The 14,288-nt window shown below is 38.5% G+C and overlaps 1 protein-coding gene across 1 annotated transcript; it reads right to left on the bottom strand.

Annotated features, from left to right (window-relative positions):
* Positions 1-523: 523 nt before the first annotated feature.
* On the bottom strand, positions 524-11,325 carry LOC100702711 (galanin receptor type 1). Its single transcript, XM_003443638.5, has 3 exons — positions 10,317-11,325; positions 10,158-10,223; positions 524-2,978 (listed from the first exon to the last, which is right to left on the bottom strand). The coding sequence occupies exons 1-3, from the start codon at positions 10,980-10,982 to the stop codon at positions 2,658-2,660; spliced, it is 1,053 nt and encodes a 350-aa protein (XP_003443686.1). The 5' UTR covers positions 10,983-11,325; the 3' UTR covers positions 524-2,657.
* Positions 11,326-14,288: the final 2,963 nt, after the last annotated feature.

Genomic DNA, 14,288 nt, shown 5'->3' with positions numbered 1-14,288 from the left:
AAATGAAAAGAGCTCACAGCGTTAGGAGTAATAATAAAAAGTACACAAATAAAGCAGAATAAAAGCTGGAACCACTTAATCTGTATACTCTGATCTTCTTCTCCTGTACTTAGATATGCCTAAACATATGATTAATATTGACTCAGTAGTCTAAAATTACTAAAACAGTTACACTGTAATTTGGGGACTGCAATAAAAAGTGATATCAGACTGAAAATACATTCTTGTTAAAAAAGACAAATGTTGTTCATTAACTCTTTGTATGGAAACCAGTAGCTATGTTCCCTACACCATCAGGATGTGGTTTCCATGCATGTCCTATTTAAAAAAAGAAAGAAAATCCTGAGTCCTTTGTGGGCATAATTATCTGTGCAGTCGGCAATACAGTGAGCAAAGTCATCAACTGCACCTCCTCTGTTCTGTCAGAAAAAGCCTCGACTCTCATATCTAAGAGCCTCACTGAGAGCGAGGGCAAGACTCAGATGACCCTGATTATTTGCTGTTCTCAGGAGAAAGATGGTGCTGTGGACTAAAATCTTAAGCAGAGTATTTGTGGTTACAGAGAATACCGAGCTGTACTGTATTTAAAGCTCTCATCTTGTGTAGTTTAAATGATTTTGTTGCACTGAGCTAAAGCTGCTATATGGTGATTTGGCACATCACATATATTGTACAACATTAAAATTAATTCATTTCCATTGTTCTGTTGTTTTCTTGGTTACAAAGATGGCTACCAGGAAAAGCACATCAAGCATCGGTACATTCAACAGCCAGGCTGATTGATACAGCACGACACAATCTGAAAACTGTTTACGTAGCATCATAAGCAAGTACAGCAAGATTTCCAAAGACATATGTGAATATAAGCTTTAGCTTTTAGTATTTACAACCCAATCTATTATAAAATACATGGTTTCTCAAGCAGAGTGCAACTTAAATAGTAGGTCTTTTATTTTTAATCTACAGTGAAGGACCATCAGCAGTGATGGACAGCTTACTTGAAAAATGTTACTCAGTTAATACTCATGTATATGATCCTTGTCAAGAGTGCAGTTAAGATGTACCTTATTTAACAACCCCAAAACACACACAGTGATGCATTACAACTTCAATATGTAGAAAAACAATTAAAACTACAAAAAAATCTTTTAGTTCCAGTCTTTCATATTTTTTCCTCAATGGGAGGTACAGCAGACTATTTGCCACCCACAAACAGATGGCTGTGATACCGACCACAAACTCCAGAGGTCAATTACACAAAGATATTGTCTGTAGTCCTATGAAATTTGCTTTAAGATGATTATAAAGCATGTTTGCTAGTTCAAATCAAATCAATTCTTGTTTTGATCAATCAAATCAAAACAGGCTCTTAAACTCTAAACATGGACTACAGGGATTACAACCAAGCCATTGTCAAACAAGTTCAGACAATGCTGAAGTCTATAGGCACCTATAGTTTCCTAGTAAACTAGTTTTGGCACTGGTTTTAATTCTCAACCTGGTGTCTGTAACAACAGACAAAATAAATAAAAGTTATCCACTACAGAGTTAAATATTAGCCAACTTTCATTCAACTTACCTTGAAACAAAATTGTATGTTTCCATGGTATTAGTGAGTCATGCTTGCTAATCTTTTAAAAAATGGGATTTTTGGTTGCTCAGTCAGCCATGTTTTCAACTTGAAAGTAGTACTAATTTACCTAGAATTCACAAGCACATTAGGACTATTAAAGACCTTCATATCCTAGACACTTTTTATGAAACAAAAGAGTAGCTTTATAGAGTTATTGGGCCATAATCATGCTACTATCTTGGTAAAACCATTCTTTGCTTTCACTGTCCAGTTTTTCAGAGTTAACATTAGCATACCAAGCTAAAAGTAGTTAGCAACACGTAAACTGGGCTTCAATGTGTCTAGTTTCTGACATGTAATTTGTAGAAATAGTTTTGGATGTAGCTAGGAGCCACCTGTTTTAGAAACGGCTAGCTAAGACGAGCTGATTCAAGCTAGCTCGGCTAGCATGCTATCCTATACCTCTTTCATCACTAAAGAAATAAAATCAGCATCAGGAAACTGACAATGACCTGCCATCTTCTTCTAATAAGATGGCAAAACAACAACTGGATCAGATGTATCAATTTTGTGGTCCTTTACTACTTCCTCATTGAATAATCCAAATCCTGCAAAATCCTACAAGTATTTTTTTTTTTTTAAAAAAACAGACTGTATTACAGGTATAAATGTGTTGCTTCTTTTAATGCAATTCTTACTTTTTATGAAAAATGTCCACTTATTGGACCTGCACCAATATTGTTTTTCTTTTCCCCATGCAGAGTTTTAAATTAATTGATTTGAATAAACTCACTGTCTGCATTTTAAGAGAGGTCACTGTCGAAGGAGGATCACTTTTTTCAATTTCAGACAGTTTTTTTTTTTTCCATCAGTGATGACGTATACAGTAGCAATCACAAAGAGGGAGTTATCGTGTCCTGCAGCCACTGGTGCCTTATCCCCTCTAGTCCAGGTGAAATTAACAGCGCTTATGTGGAATATTACAGCTTTAGCGATGTCCAAACGACCATACGTACCTGCATCAAAAACGCACACCCACTCATATCTGATGACTTGCAATGACTTTGGGTGTGGCAGCTGTAAGTCAAACATTTGTGCAGTTAGTTGAGGGCGGCGTATCTGCTTTGCTTCGAATGTCCTTGATGTCATTAAGCGGGGAGTCACTGGTACCAATCTGGCATTTAAACACCTGCTTATAGGCCTTTCTAAAGTTCTCCGACAGGAAGGCGTAGATGACCGGGTTGACTGATGAATTGCTGTACGCCAGGCAGTGTGCAGCCACCCGCAATACAAAGGAGGCTTGGTTTAGCGGGAAGGTCCCAAACTCCACCCAGAGGTGAACTACATGATGAGGGAGCCACGACAGGCAGAACACCACCACCACCACAAGCACCGTCTGAGCAGTCTGGGATCCACAAAGAAAAGGGAAAAAGGTAAGATTTTGTCAGTGCCCGCAGGGATAACAAATACAGAATTTAATATTCTATTTAAGCTTGAAGTCTTGTTTACAATAGAAGAATAAAGCTTGGAAAGCCATTGATGAGATAGTGGTATGTTTGGGACCAATCTGCATTGTGAAAATTTTGTGAGATCATTAACATCCTATAATCAAGTCCCTGCCCTCCAGTAGAAGTCTTTGAGAACCATTTTTAAGTTCACATTGCTTGAGAATCATTATGAGTTATTTTTGCTAACTAATATCTTAGATTTTGGCAGCAGTATGCATATCACTGCATTCTTATCTCTGCATCATGGAAATGTGTGGAGAGATCTGTCAGACAGTCCATCGATAGCAAGTGAGAGAGAGAGTAAGCAGGCTCTGGCTTCAGGCCAAACTAAAGTGCACTTCAGTAGACTTTGGATGGTTAATGTCCTGCAGCTCAGAAGATAATGGATTAATATTCTTTGTTGATATGCCATTCTTCTTTGGCCTGAGGATCGAGGAGCTCATCACACATCAATAAACCCTCTCATACCCCCATCCACATTTAATCATTTTAGACTTCAACAGTAAATACTGAGAACGTTGCACTGATAATATTATAATGATCCCATACCACAGACTTATTTTTTTACATGTGAATCATATGTAATAATAAAGAGACTCAAATCCTTAATTAATCAACATTACATAAGTGACTTTTGACATCTCCACATGCACATTTGGGTGATTCCTATTTGCAAATGCTAGGTGTTATTTTTAAGTTTATCCAGTAGCATGGTAATGTGGCATACATGTTTAATTCATATATTTCATGACAGCTATGTTGACTGTTCTGTTCTTCTGTCTTACAGCTGTTTTCCCCCCAAAAAAGTTAAGAGAGCTTTGAACATATTTACCAATTAGAAAACAATCAACTTAAGCACAGTGCCCAAGGCAGATAGTGCGTGAGCAGTGGATGAAGCTAACAAGGAACTGGTATAAACAAAAACAGCAGATCTGACCTCAGACAGCTGTTTAAATACTTTTAAGGCCTAAAAACCTTGAAAAAGCAGACGTACTGTAAATGCCTTTTCACCCGACACTTAATGAGTCACTGGTGGCATTTCATCCACAGCCTGTGTCATAAACACATTTCTGTATCTACTGACATGACGTGACAGTTATCATAAATCAAATTTACATAATATCCAAGAAGAAGAAATTAAACGATGTTATTCTTCCTACAAACAAAAAAAGGAAGAAAAACTAATTACATGCTCCTTGACTTGCTGAGGTAGTAAGAAGATTTATTGCAGGGCTAATTACTTCACATCAAAGATAACGGAAATATTGCAAATCCTGAATCAGGAACTCAGCTTTCCAAGTTTTGATGGGTATAAGTTAGCATGAGCATGTAGCGGTCAGAAGTAACAGAGCTGATGATAAGTGTAAAGTGAAAATATTCCCAACTAAATGAATATGAGTGCATAGATATTTTACCTCATTGGAGTGCATTCTGAGATGCAGTATTTTTACTGTTATGAAAAATTAAAAGCCTAGTATATCATTTCCTCGTATGACAACTATGCAACCTACAGGGTTTTGAAAACATTTTTATGGCAAGCACAAAAAATGTCAGAAAATTGCTAAATCAGCTGACTGTAGGGTCTCGATAGAAACCTAATTGTTTTGGTGTTGTAGATTTCAGCACTGCTGTTTGGTTCAGTCTAAAAAGGCACAATCTGCAAAGCTGAAAAATGACACCAATGAAGAAGTGCCAAAAACTGAAGTTCAGCTCGGTGCCACTTGGCTCCAAAAAGCAAGTCTTTCGCCACAGACTCCTGTTTTGAAATGCTCTACTTTACAGCATTAAAAAGCATAATTACAGCCTATTAAAAAAGACAACTCTGAGTGGGGTGAACGTTTGTAGAATTTTTAATGGATTATCTGAGTAATTATGGCTTGCTGTGTGGAAATGTGTGCTTTCATTAGAAAAATCCTGGTAGGTTTTTTGTGTGTGTGTGTGTGTTACTTAGCAAAAATGTGTTGCTAGCATAGAGTTTAGCTTGCTATCCAAACTAACGAGTGTTTGCTGTTAAAGCAACAGTTCATACTTTCATCTAAATGTGGTGCTTTTGATCTAAAAAAGCTAACATGATTGCAAAATGCAGAGTTTTAAACCAAATGGTGATATCACAGTGGCTATGTCTTTTGGTTGGTAATAGCAGCAGGGAGCAGTATTCACGGGCGCTAAAAGAATGCTGCTGTGTGCATTATTAGAATGGCTGTTCTGAGCATAGTGATGGAGTCAGACATTCCAGCCGCTAACCTGACTCCAGATACTGTTCAGTGCTGGTGGATGTGTGCATAGGCAACATGTTCACATGAGTGACTTTAGAGTATAATGCTATTTTATGTGGCTAATATTTGTGCGGTCTGATGAAATGCCCTGCGATCGTTATTTAACTGTAACAAAATAAAGTTCAGCATTGATAAATTACAATAAATATAGTTTTAAAAAAATATTTTATCAATCACATGATAGATTAACATTTTTGACTTGATACAAGTTAGCATTGGCCTGAGAAATCTGTCTGACCCCAACACAACTACACACAAAGACACAGTGACTATGAAGAGGTTCTCACAGTTTTAGTGCAGTAGTACAGTAAAAGCAGGGTTTTGTTTGAATGGTGTCCATAAAACATTCACATCTTCCCCTAAACCCACAGAGAGGCTGTTGTTAGGATATTGTAAATGGCTGCAGCAGAAACACCTTCTGTCATAAACTTTTAGCTCATCACTCAAGAAAGGAGTTATCTAACAACCCAAAGGTAATTCTTTCGAGTTTTTAAAGTCAAAAATTGACACCAAGATGACTTTTCTTCAAAGAGAAACACAAGAAAAACTGTTATAATGTTGGGAAATTATCATTTGGCAAGTTTGTGCTACATTTTTGATATTTCCACAACTAATCATCACTAGTAATCAAAAAATATCATTTGGATTTACAGCTTTCTGCAGCTCTTTTTAAATGTTCATTCAACAATGTTCTCATTACTCCCAAAGTCACTGGGAAATTACTGCATGATGTTGGGTGTCAGTCAATTCATTCAGTCTCCCAAGCTTCAGATATGCATATTACAGCCTACACACATTCTTAAATTATTTCAGAATGACTTGGCCAAACATTTATTTTTGTAATTATCTATAACCATCTGTGTTCTCCATCTGCATAACAGACTTAAACTCCTAAGATCTAACACTGCTTACTGCATGGCTCCTCAACCTCGGATTCAAAACAGAAAAAACATCCAGACACATATAATCAGAAAGGATTTGTAGCATATATGTGACGCATATATAAAAAATCAACTCTGACAACCTTGCAAAGACCTTGCAGAAAAGAGAGGTTCATATTCCCTATGGTTTGCTACATTTGTGAGTTGACAGTGTGTGGTGTTGTGACTTTTGAAGGCTGTGTGATTCCTCCTCTGTGAGGCTGAAGTCGATAAGAACATTGGTTGTATTTCACAACAGCCATGGGAGCAACCTTGGGCTTCCCAGCTGCTTTTAACAATATATTTCACAGGCCTGACAGAGAGCAGCTGAGACCTAAGTTAAACACATTTCTGCACAAATCCCCTTTCCTTTCACCAGCTGCAATTTATTGTTTTTACCTGTTGATTTTCATCTTTTATGGAAGGAAACCTTTGATAATATGTCTGTGTGCTAATAGTATGAAAAAGAAGACTAGAACCAGAATGTCAGTCGCATATTTGCTCACCTGGCGCATGATCTGGCTCATCAGGATTTGATATGTTTTAGACTTAAAGGATTTATTCAGCTTTTTGAGTAATATGCTGATTTTCTTTCTTGTACAATAAACTGATATGACTCTGATACCTCTCAGTTATAGCCTACAACCCAGAAAAAGTGGGGAACAGCTAGGTTCGCCGATTCATTTTATTGGGGTGTTATTTGTCGGATTATTTTTGACAGGCAGCAAGATCAATAAGACAACAGGGCGTCCTAACCAAGAAATGGTCTGCTCTTACATAATATCATCCATGCCATCATTTCTTGTTCGCAGATTAAACCTTCAGGTCAGCTTTCAAGTTATAATTGTGAGCCTGAGAAACTGAGTGTTTTTGCACAAAACAGTCAGGTCCATAATTTACTGGACAAAGATGCATTTTCTTTTAGTTTTGCCTCTGTAAACCACCATAGTTAATATGTGATTGAAGTACAAACCCACAGCTTTAATTCAAGAGTCTGTGTATGTTCCCAGTCATCAAGGTCATGGTAGTCTAGGGCCTTGAAAAGAAGAAGCCTCGTGGATGAGAGGTGAGGCATCTTCAAAAAACTAAAATAAGTCCAGTCGCCGTCTTTTTCAAGCTCCTTGGACTTTAATTCAAGAGGTTTAACTTGACCCCAGAGGGTTAGCATGAACTGAGGACTGTTTTAAATAGAATAAGAATTTCAGTGACTGCCTGAAGTCTAGAACTCACGGACATCACGTCTTCCTCCTTTGAGATGCTTTGCATTTACTTCAACCGCCTTCAGTTGCTGCTTATTTGTGAGCTTTTTGTATTCAGTCTTGCATTTATGAATAAAAACTCAGCTCAGGTGACTCCCTTGGCATTTGAAGAACATTCCATGTCTTGGACTTTAGAAACTTGCTTTGCAGCTTGCTTTGGCTTATAATCCATTTGCACTTTGATGCACTGTCTGATTGGTTTTGCAGCATTTTGCTGAATCTGACCAGAGAGTTCGCGTCACAATTCAGCCTCCTACTTCTATCAGTAATCAATAAATCGGTCATGTCATCAATAAACACCAGTGACACATTTCCACTGACAACCATAAGTTGTCTCCACCATGTGTGACAGATAGTCATGATATCATGAGCTGCTTCTTTCGTTCTCCATACGTCTCACTTGAGGTTATCCTGGTTCAAGTTCATCTTGGTTTCATCTCTCCAAAGATTTTTTCCCTGAACTTTGCAGACTCTTGTAGATGTTTTCTGGCAAAGTCTAATCTGGTCCTCCAGTCGTTGTAGTGTAGCCAGTGGTAAATCATCTGTTTTTGCATTCATGAAGGCGTACCGAACTCTTTGAGAGTGTTCTTTAATTGGTTAGATTTTGCAAAGTGGTTTATCTTAACCCCGCACAGAATTTTGTCATCATGAACTTTAGTTATCTTGTGTGCTTTCAGTGTTGCTGAGTTGGCCAGTGCATTCATTCTTTGGATTTTTATTTTGTTTTTTGGCCTCCCTTGCCAAACATCTGACATCGCCTTAGGTCTCATATTAAAAATACAGTGAAACTATCAGCTATAAATTCAACACTTTGAATCAACTTCAGACATTGTCCATCCATCCATCCAGATAATGTGTCTGCTTCTTTTTTCATGAAAAACTAGGTAACACTACTTACCTTCTCAGTCAATTGTCCAAATACTTTAGATTCTCTGAAACTGGGACACTGTGTATATAAATTCCTATAATTCCTTAACCAGTAAATTATCATTTTTACAAAGCTTCTTGAATTAAAGCTTAAAGTCTGCACTTCAATCATATCGTGTCTGTTTGAATTAAAATCCACTGTGGTTTATTTGTCTTGAATTATATGAATTAATAAATTATTAATAAATCAATAAATCTGTGGTAAAATGTCTGCAAAGGCCCCATAGTTTTAATTCATAACCCAGTTTATACTGTTACGACAGGTAAGAAGTTCATTAGCACTATATGCGGGTAATAGCAGCTTCCAGTATTTGCTGTATGTTGAGATAAGCTAAGCCACCACCTCGCTGTATTTTTAAACGACTGATAAGAGATTTTTTTAATTAAATCAAGAAAGCTGTAAAGCATATTTCCCAACACTCCAAGCTACAGCCCAGACTATTCTTCATATAATATGAAAGCCACCGTGGTTGAGTTCCTGGTACCAGCCAAGTTAGTCTCTGAGTCAGACTGCTGAGAAATCAACCAGGGGTTTGATTCACTGTTGTGCCTGTGACAGAACACGTGTCAGTCCAAAAATTGTTTCCTCTTGAAAGTGTGGTTCATTTTACAGTGTCTGCCATTTCACACCATGAGAGGAAAGACAAAGAAGTGTAAGTAGCTTAAATCCCTCAAACTGCTTGTAGATTAAATGATAGAAATAAAAGAAATAAAGTAATAACCTACAGGGACTGTAGGTTATTACTGAACACTTATCCTAAGACGTACTGGACAAATCAACATACTGCCAAGAAAACACAAAACATGCGTATTCATCAAAAGTGCATGAAAATGTTCCAGTTTTCAGTGTAAAATTCTCATCTTTGTCAGTTTTACACCGGCTTGTATTTTTCCTCACTGCAGCTGCTGATTCCCTCTGAAAGTGTGCAAAAATGCTCTCTCCTGACATTCATTTTAGTCTCTCAGTACCTGCAAACGTAATTTATGTATGACAGGGTTTAATGATTTGTTGGCTGACCATTTATCACAAAGTTATTGGTGTGACAATCTCTTCCAGGACTCCCCGCACAGCAAACACAATAAATCATCAGAACATCAGAAATTCCCGATTCACTTTCCACAGTTGTTTAGGTTTCGGGTCATAAAAGCATGTTTCTAGAGAAGTACGCACGAAAGCACATGTAAATCCTCATCGGTTCATCTCCCCAACTGACCGGGAGTCAGTACTCCTGGCTTTGTAACATTGTAAGCAGTTATCAGATGCTGTGGCATAACAGACAGACAGACAGACGTATCGGTAATCAAGTAGGCGACTCCAGATAGCTACTCTCAGGAAAGTCAAATGACCTCCACAGAGTATGATAAAGTCTAGATGGCAGTTTGATTGTGCATTACCTTTTGGCCATCAAGCTCAAGTGCACCAGTTAATAGTACACGTACACAATATTGCATTTATATTTAATATTCTGGCTACAAGGGAGAGTTGGAGGTAATGATTCGGTATAGGGCAGGCTATTCCTGCACCAAATTATAGGTGCTGGACTGTGGTCGGCCAAATACTTGAGTGAAGTCTTATTCACTCAAAAAAAAAATTGATGCATGAACAGGTTGCATCAATTACTGCGTCTACACACTGTCAACTATCAATTTAATGGCTATTCCCCAACCACCCAACACATCGCTATGATACGTACCTTTTTCTTTGATGCCTCTGACTTTTTGGACATATTTCTTAGTTTTTTGTGCAAGTGATTTAACACCTGTAAACAAGGGATACAGAAGTCAAATGTACATTTGTTTAGCAGTAATTCCCCTAATTATATTACTGACTCATGTGAACAGCCTTTTCTTACCTTTGCATAACAGAAAGAAATGAGCAGCAGAGGCAGCACATAACCAAAGATAAACGTGCAAACCACATAGATCTTCTTCTGGTTCTGATCCGGCCACACTTCCCAGCAAAAGGTGTGATTTTCCCCTCTCTTAAAAATATTCTGGTAATACATGATAGGCGCAGCCATCGCCAGGGAGAGTATCCAAATCACCACCACCCCAATTAGAGCGTGCTTCGCCACCCGAATAGAGGACGACTTTCTGGAGTGAACGATGGCAATGTATCGGTCCACTGACATAGCGGACAGGGTGAAGATGCTGACCAGCATTGAAACAGTGAAGAAATAGTGGATGAATTTGCAAATAAATGCACCGAGCACCCAAGTGGGCATCATGTAGATAGTGGACTGGAAAGGGATGCAGAAAAGCAGGTAAGACAGGTCTGCTATGCTTAGGTTCAGGATGAATATGTTGGTGGTGCTTCGAGGTTTTCCCGGTTTGCTCCGGGCCAGCACGGTGATCACCATGGAGTTGCCCAGCACGCCGAGCGTAAAGATGAGCCCGAAAACCAGAAGCGTGATGAAATTATCCGTGCCGATCCCGAATAAAAGTTTCTCGTCCTCCTCCTCCACACGGCTGAGGTTCCAGGGCTCTTCCAAGAGCCAAACAGAGTCTGTCAAGTTCATGATTTATTCTTTGCTCTTCGGATTAAGTTGAAAGGTAAGCAAAGGAACCTGCAGCTGGTCTGCGCTGCTTCATTGCACGGAATTTTCTGGGCAAGGGGTTATGGTCAGGTGCGTTTCCATCAGCGTTCCTGCAGACAGTATTGTTGCTCTCCTGTGTCTTTGTATCAAGACTTCGGTAAATCCCCCTCTTAGCTTTTTATATTATATTTGTGTATATTTCAAAGCGATCTCGGTTTTTGTGCAGCGTTAAATCAGCTTTGCAGCTGCGCGTTTTGGAGTCGCTCTCCCGGCGCGCACCTGACCCGAGCGCGTACCGACCGCGCCGATCCAGTCTGTTGCTTCTTTCTCCGCGTCGGGACTTTTTCCTCTCAGATTAGAGCGGGGGCTGGGCTCTGTCACTAACGTCAGCATCAATACCACCTCCCAAGAAACGGGGAGAGAGAGAGAGAGAGAGAAAATTAATGGAATACTGTTTATTCTACGCGTTTCCGAAACCATCCCATTAAAACTGAATGTCAAAGTAATTTTCCTTGTCAGATTCAGTTTGTTTGTGATACTTTATGGCCAAGGTGCAAATGCTGCTCCGATCACAGGGCTGGTCTGTCAAATGTGCAATATACCACAAAGCAATATCGTTCGCCGGTCATGGTGTGATTGTCTTAAATGGCTTTTATCATAGAAAGAAAATAAACTACCGAAACATGTTATAACAAATGGTAGCCTACTTGGTTCCAGTGTCATTTTTATAATGTCTGCCTTATTTCACCCAGTAACGCATTCTGATGTACCTTTCTCATTAGGAAAGCCCTTATTTGCCTTATTTGACCAGTTTGTAAGTATTGGTTATGTACCAAACACCTCAAAAGTGGATAGAACAGAATGGTAGTGAGCATTTCCCCCAAACTTTCTAATTAATAAAGTCATTCGAAAGAAATATGAACAATAATCAAATCACAAGCAGAAGAAGATTGTTTAGCAGATGTTGACCAAAGGTTGTACTTGGTGTGTATGTGTGTGTGCATGTGTCTGTGTGTGTCTGTTCCCACAGTTTGTGGTCATCCCTCAGAAGACTTGGAGAGTCTTTTTTTAAATCCAAGTTGATGAGAATGTCATGCATGAACTGTTGACTTATTGTTCTGTGAATAACGTGGCGGAAAAGCGACTAAAAATACATTACGGAAATAACACAGGGGCACGCTGACTTTTTTCCCTCTAAACTGCAACAGTGAAAATAAATTAAGAAATACCAGCCAATTTCCAGGAGTCCAAAGTGACATTTTCAAGTCGCTTGAGTTGTCTTGCAAGCAGCAATCAAAAACTAGAAGATGCCAGTGTACTATTAAAAAAAAGCAACGACAGAAATGCTGCAGATTCTTGCAAGAGAAAAGCAGTTTGACCGTTTTATTTTTTGCAGTAAAATTGCAAAATATCTGCCATTCTGCTAATAAATGTAACCACTAATCTCCAGCTCTACTCAGGATTTTTAGGATTTGCCCTTAATCTATAGAAATGTATTACTGTTGAGCACTACAGGTGAATCCCAGTGAATTTTAATCAGCAGTAGACTGTGACACATCCCACCTGCCAACAACCAGCAAATAAACCCAAAAAGGTTGATTCTGTTCATCTTGTTGTATCGTTTTCAGTGGGAGCACCATTTCGTCACTTATACAAGTGACTTCTTCAGTCTCTATCAATCGAGACTGCATGCTCAGTCATCCTTACCTGGATGATTGAGCATGCATACAACCAGTTAATAAGCTCAAAGACCCCTAAAAAGCATTGTACCTGATGTGAATTGCTTTAAATAAAGAATGAGTCTACCATGGTGCTCCTTACCCTGGTGTTTTATTGTCACGTGCTGGTTAGGAAAATGGATTTTACTGTGGCGCCTTTTTAATTCACTCTGTAATAAGTCAGATGTTTGCACATGTGAGTTTGTAAATTGTTGCTTGTTTATAGGTGAAGTAGCTTCAATATAGCAATATCATTCATTTGGAGCCATGTTTCAAGCTTCCTGGAAACTTTTAATTGATCATTCAGACATTTTTTCCTTTCTGCCAGCTCCTGTGGGAACTTTTTATTCAAAGCCAATTGCAAAAACGTTGGGAAAATGTTTCTGAAAATGTAATTAAAAATTAAAAAGATATCAGCCTATTTTAAATTTCATGGCTGTGTGTTTCATGTGTGTTTTTACAAACTTTAGACAGGGTTATGTTTACCACTGTGTAGCATTCACTCTTCTTTTAACAACAGTCCGTAGACATTTGGGAACTAAAGAGACCAGCTGCTTGACTTTTGGGAGAGAGATGTTATCCTATTCATGTCCAATACAGGATTATAGCTCCTGGAGCTTCTTTGTTGTGTTTTCCTTTTCATGATGCTCCAAATGTTTTCAGTTGGTGAAAGGTCTGGACTGCAGGCAGGCCAGTTCCTCACTCTACCTCTTGTGGTATAAAGACACGCTGTTGTGATAGATGCAGTGTGCAGTTTGGCATTGTTTTGCTCAAATAGCCTTCCCAGAAAAATCCCCACACTATCAGAGATGTGGGCTTGTTAAAAAACAGGATGGCCAATCTTCACTTTAGTCCAGAAGACAATTTGTTTATGTTTTCCAAAAGCAATGTCAAATTTTGAGCACAGAACAGTATTTCACTCTGCCTAAGTCCATTTTAAGTGAACTTAGCAGCGTTTCTGGATGATCTTTATGTAAGGCTTCTTCTTTGCATGACAGAACTTTAACCTGCATTTATGGATGGCATGGGGATTTGTGTTCACAGTCATGTCCATGTTTTCAATGTAGTGCTGCCTGAGGGGTCAAAGATCACTGGCATCCAATACTGACTTTCAGCTTTGTCCCTTGTGTATACAGAGATTTCTCCAGGTTCAAAACACTAAAAGTATTTGCAATTTTACAATGGGAAACATTATTTTGAAATTATTCCAAAGTATTATTCTGTAAAATTTAGATGTAGTTCTTTTTTTTTCTTTTTCCTTTTTTAAGATTGATGAGCCTCTGCCTCTTTAAGATGCTCTTTTTATACCCAGTCATGTTACTGGCCTGTTAGACATTTGAGAAGTTTTCTATGTTCTGTTATCAATGAATAAAATACAGGCTTGTGAGATTTAGAAATTAATGCATTCTGTTGTTTTTTATGTTTTACACTGTCTTTAAACTTTTTGGGAACTGGATTTGTAATACACTGTATATGTTTTGCCTTTATTTGATTGTCAAAGTCACAGACAGGAAACATTCAGCAAGACACCACTTCTGGCATCAGGCACCCTCAAATCCCAAAGGAACTA

The sequence above is a fragment of the Oreochromis niloticus genome, linkage group LG11, assembly GCF_001858045.2.
Source record: "Oreochromis niloticus isolate F11D_XX linkage group LG11, O_niloticus_UMD_NMBU, whole genome shotgun sequence".
Taxonomy (NCBI): domain Eukaryota; kingdom Metazoa; phylum Chordata; class Actinopteri; order Cichliformes; family Cichlidae; genus Oreochromis; species Oreochromis niloticus.
The sequence above is the reverse complement of the archived record's forward strand: the minus strand, read 5'-3'. Positions and strand labels throughout refer to the sequence as shown.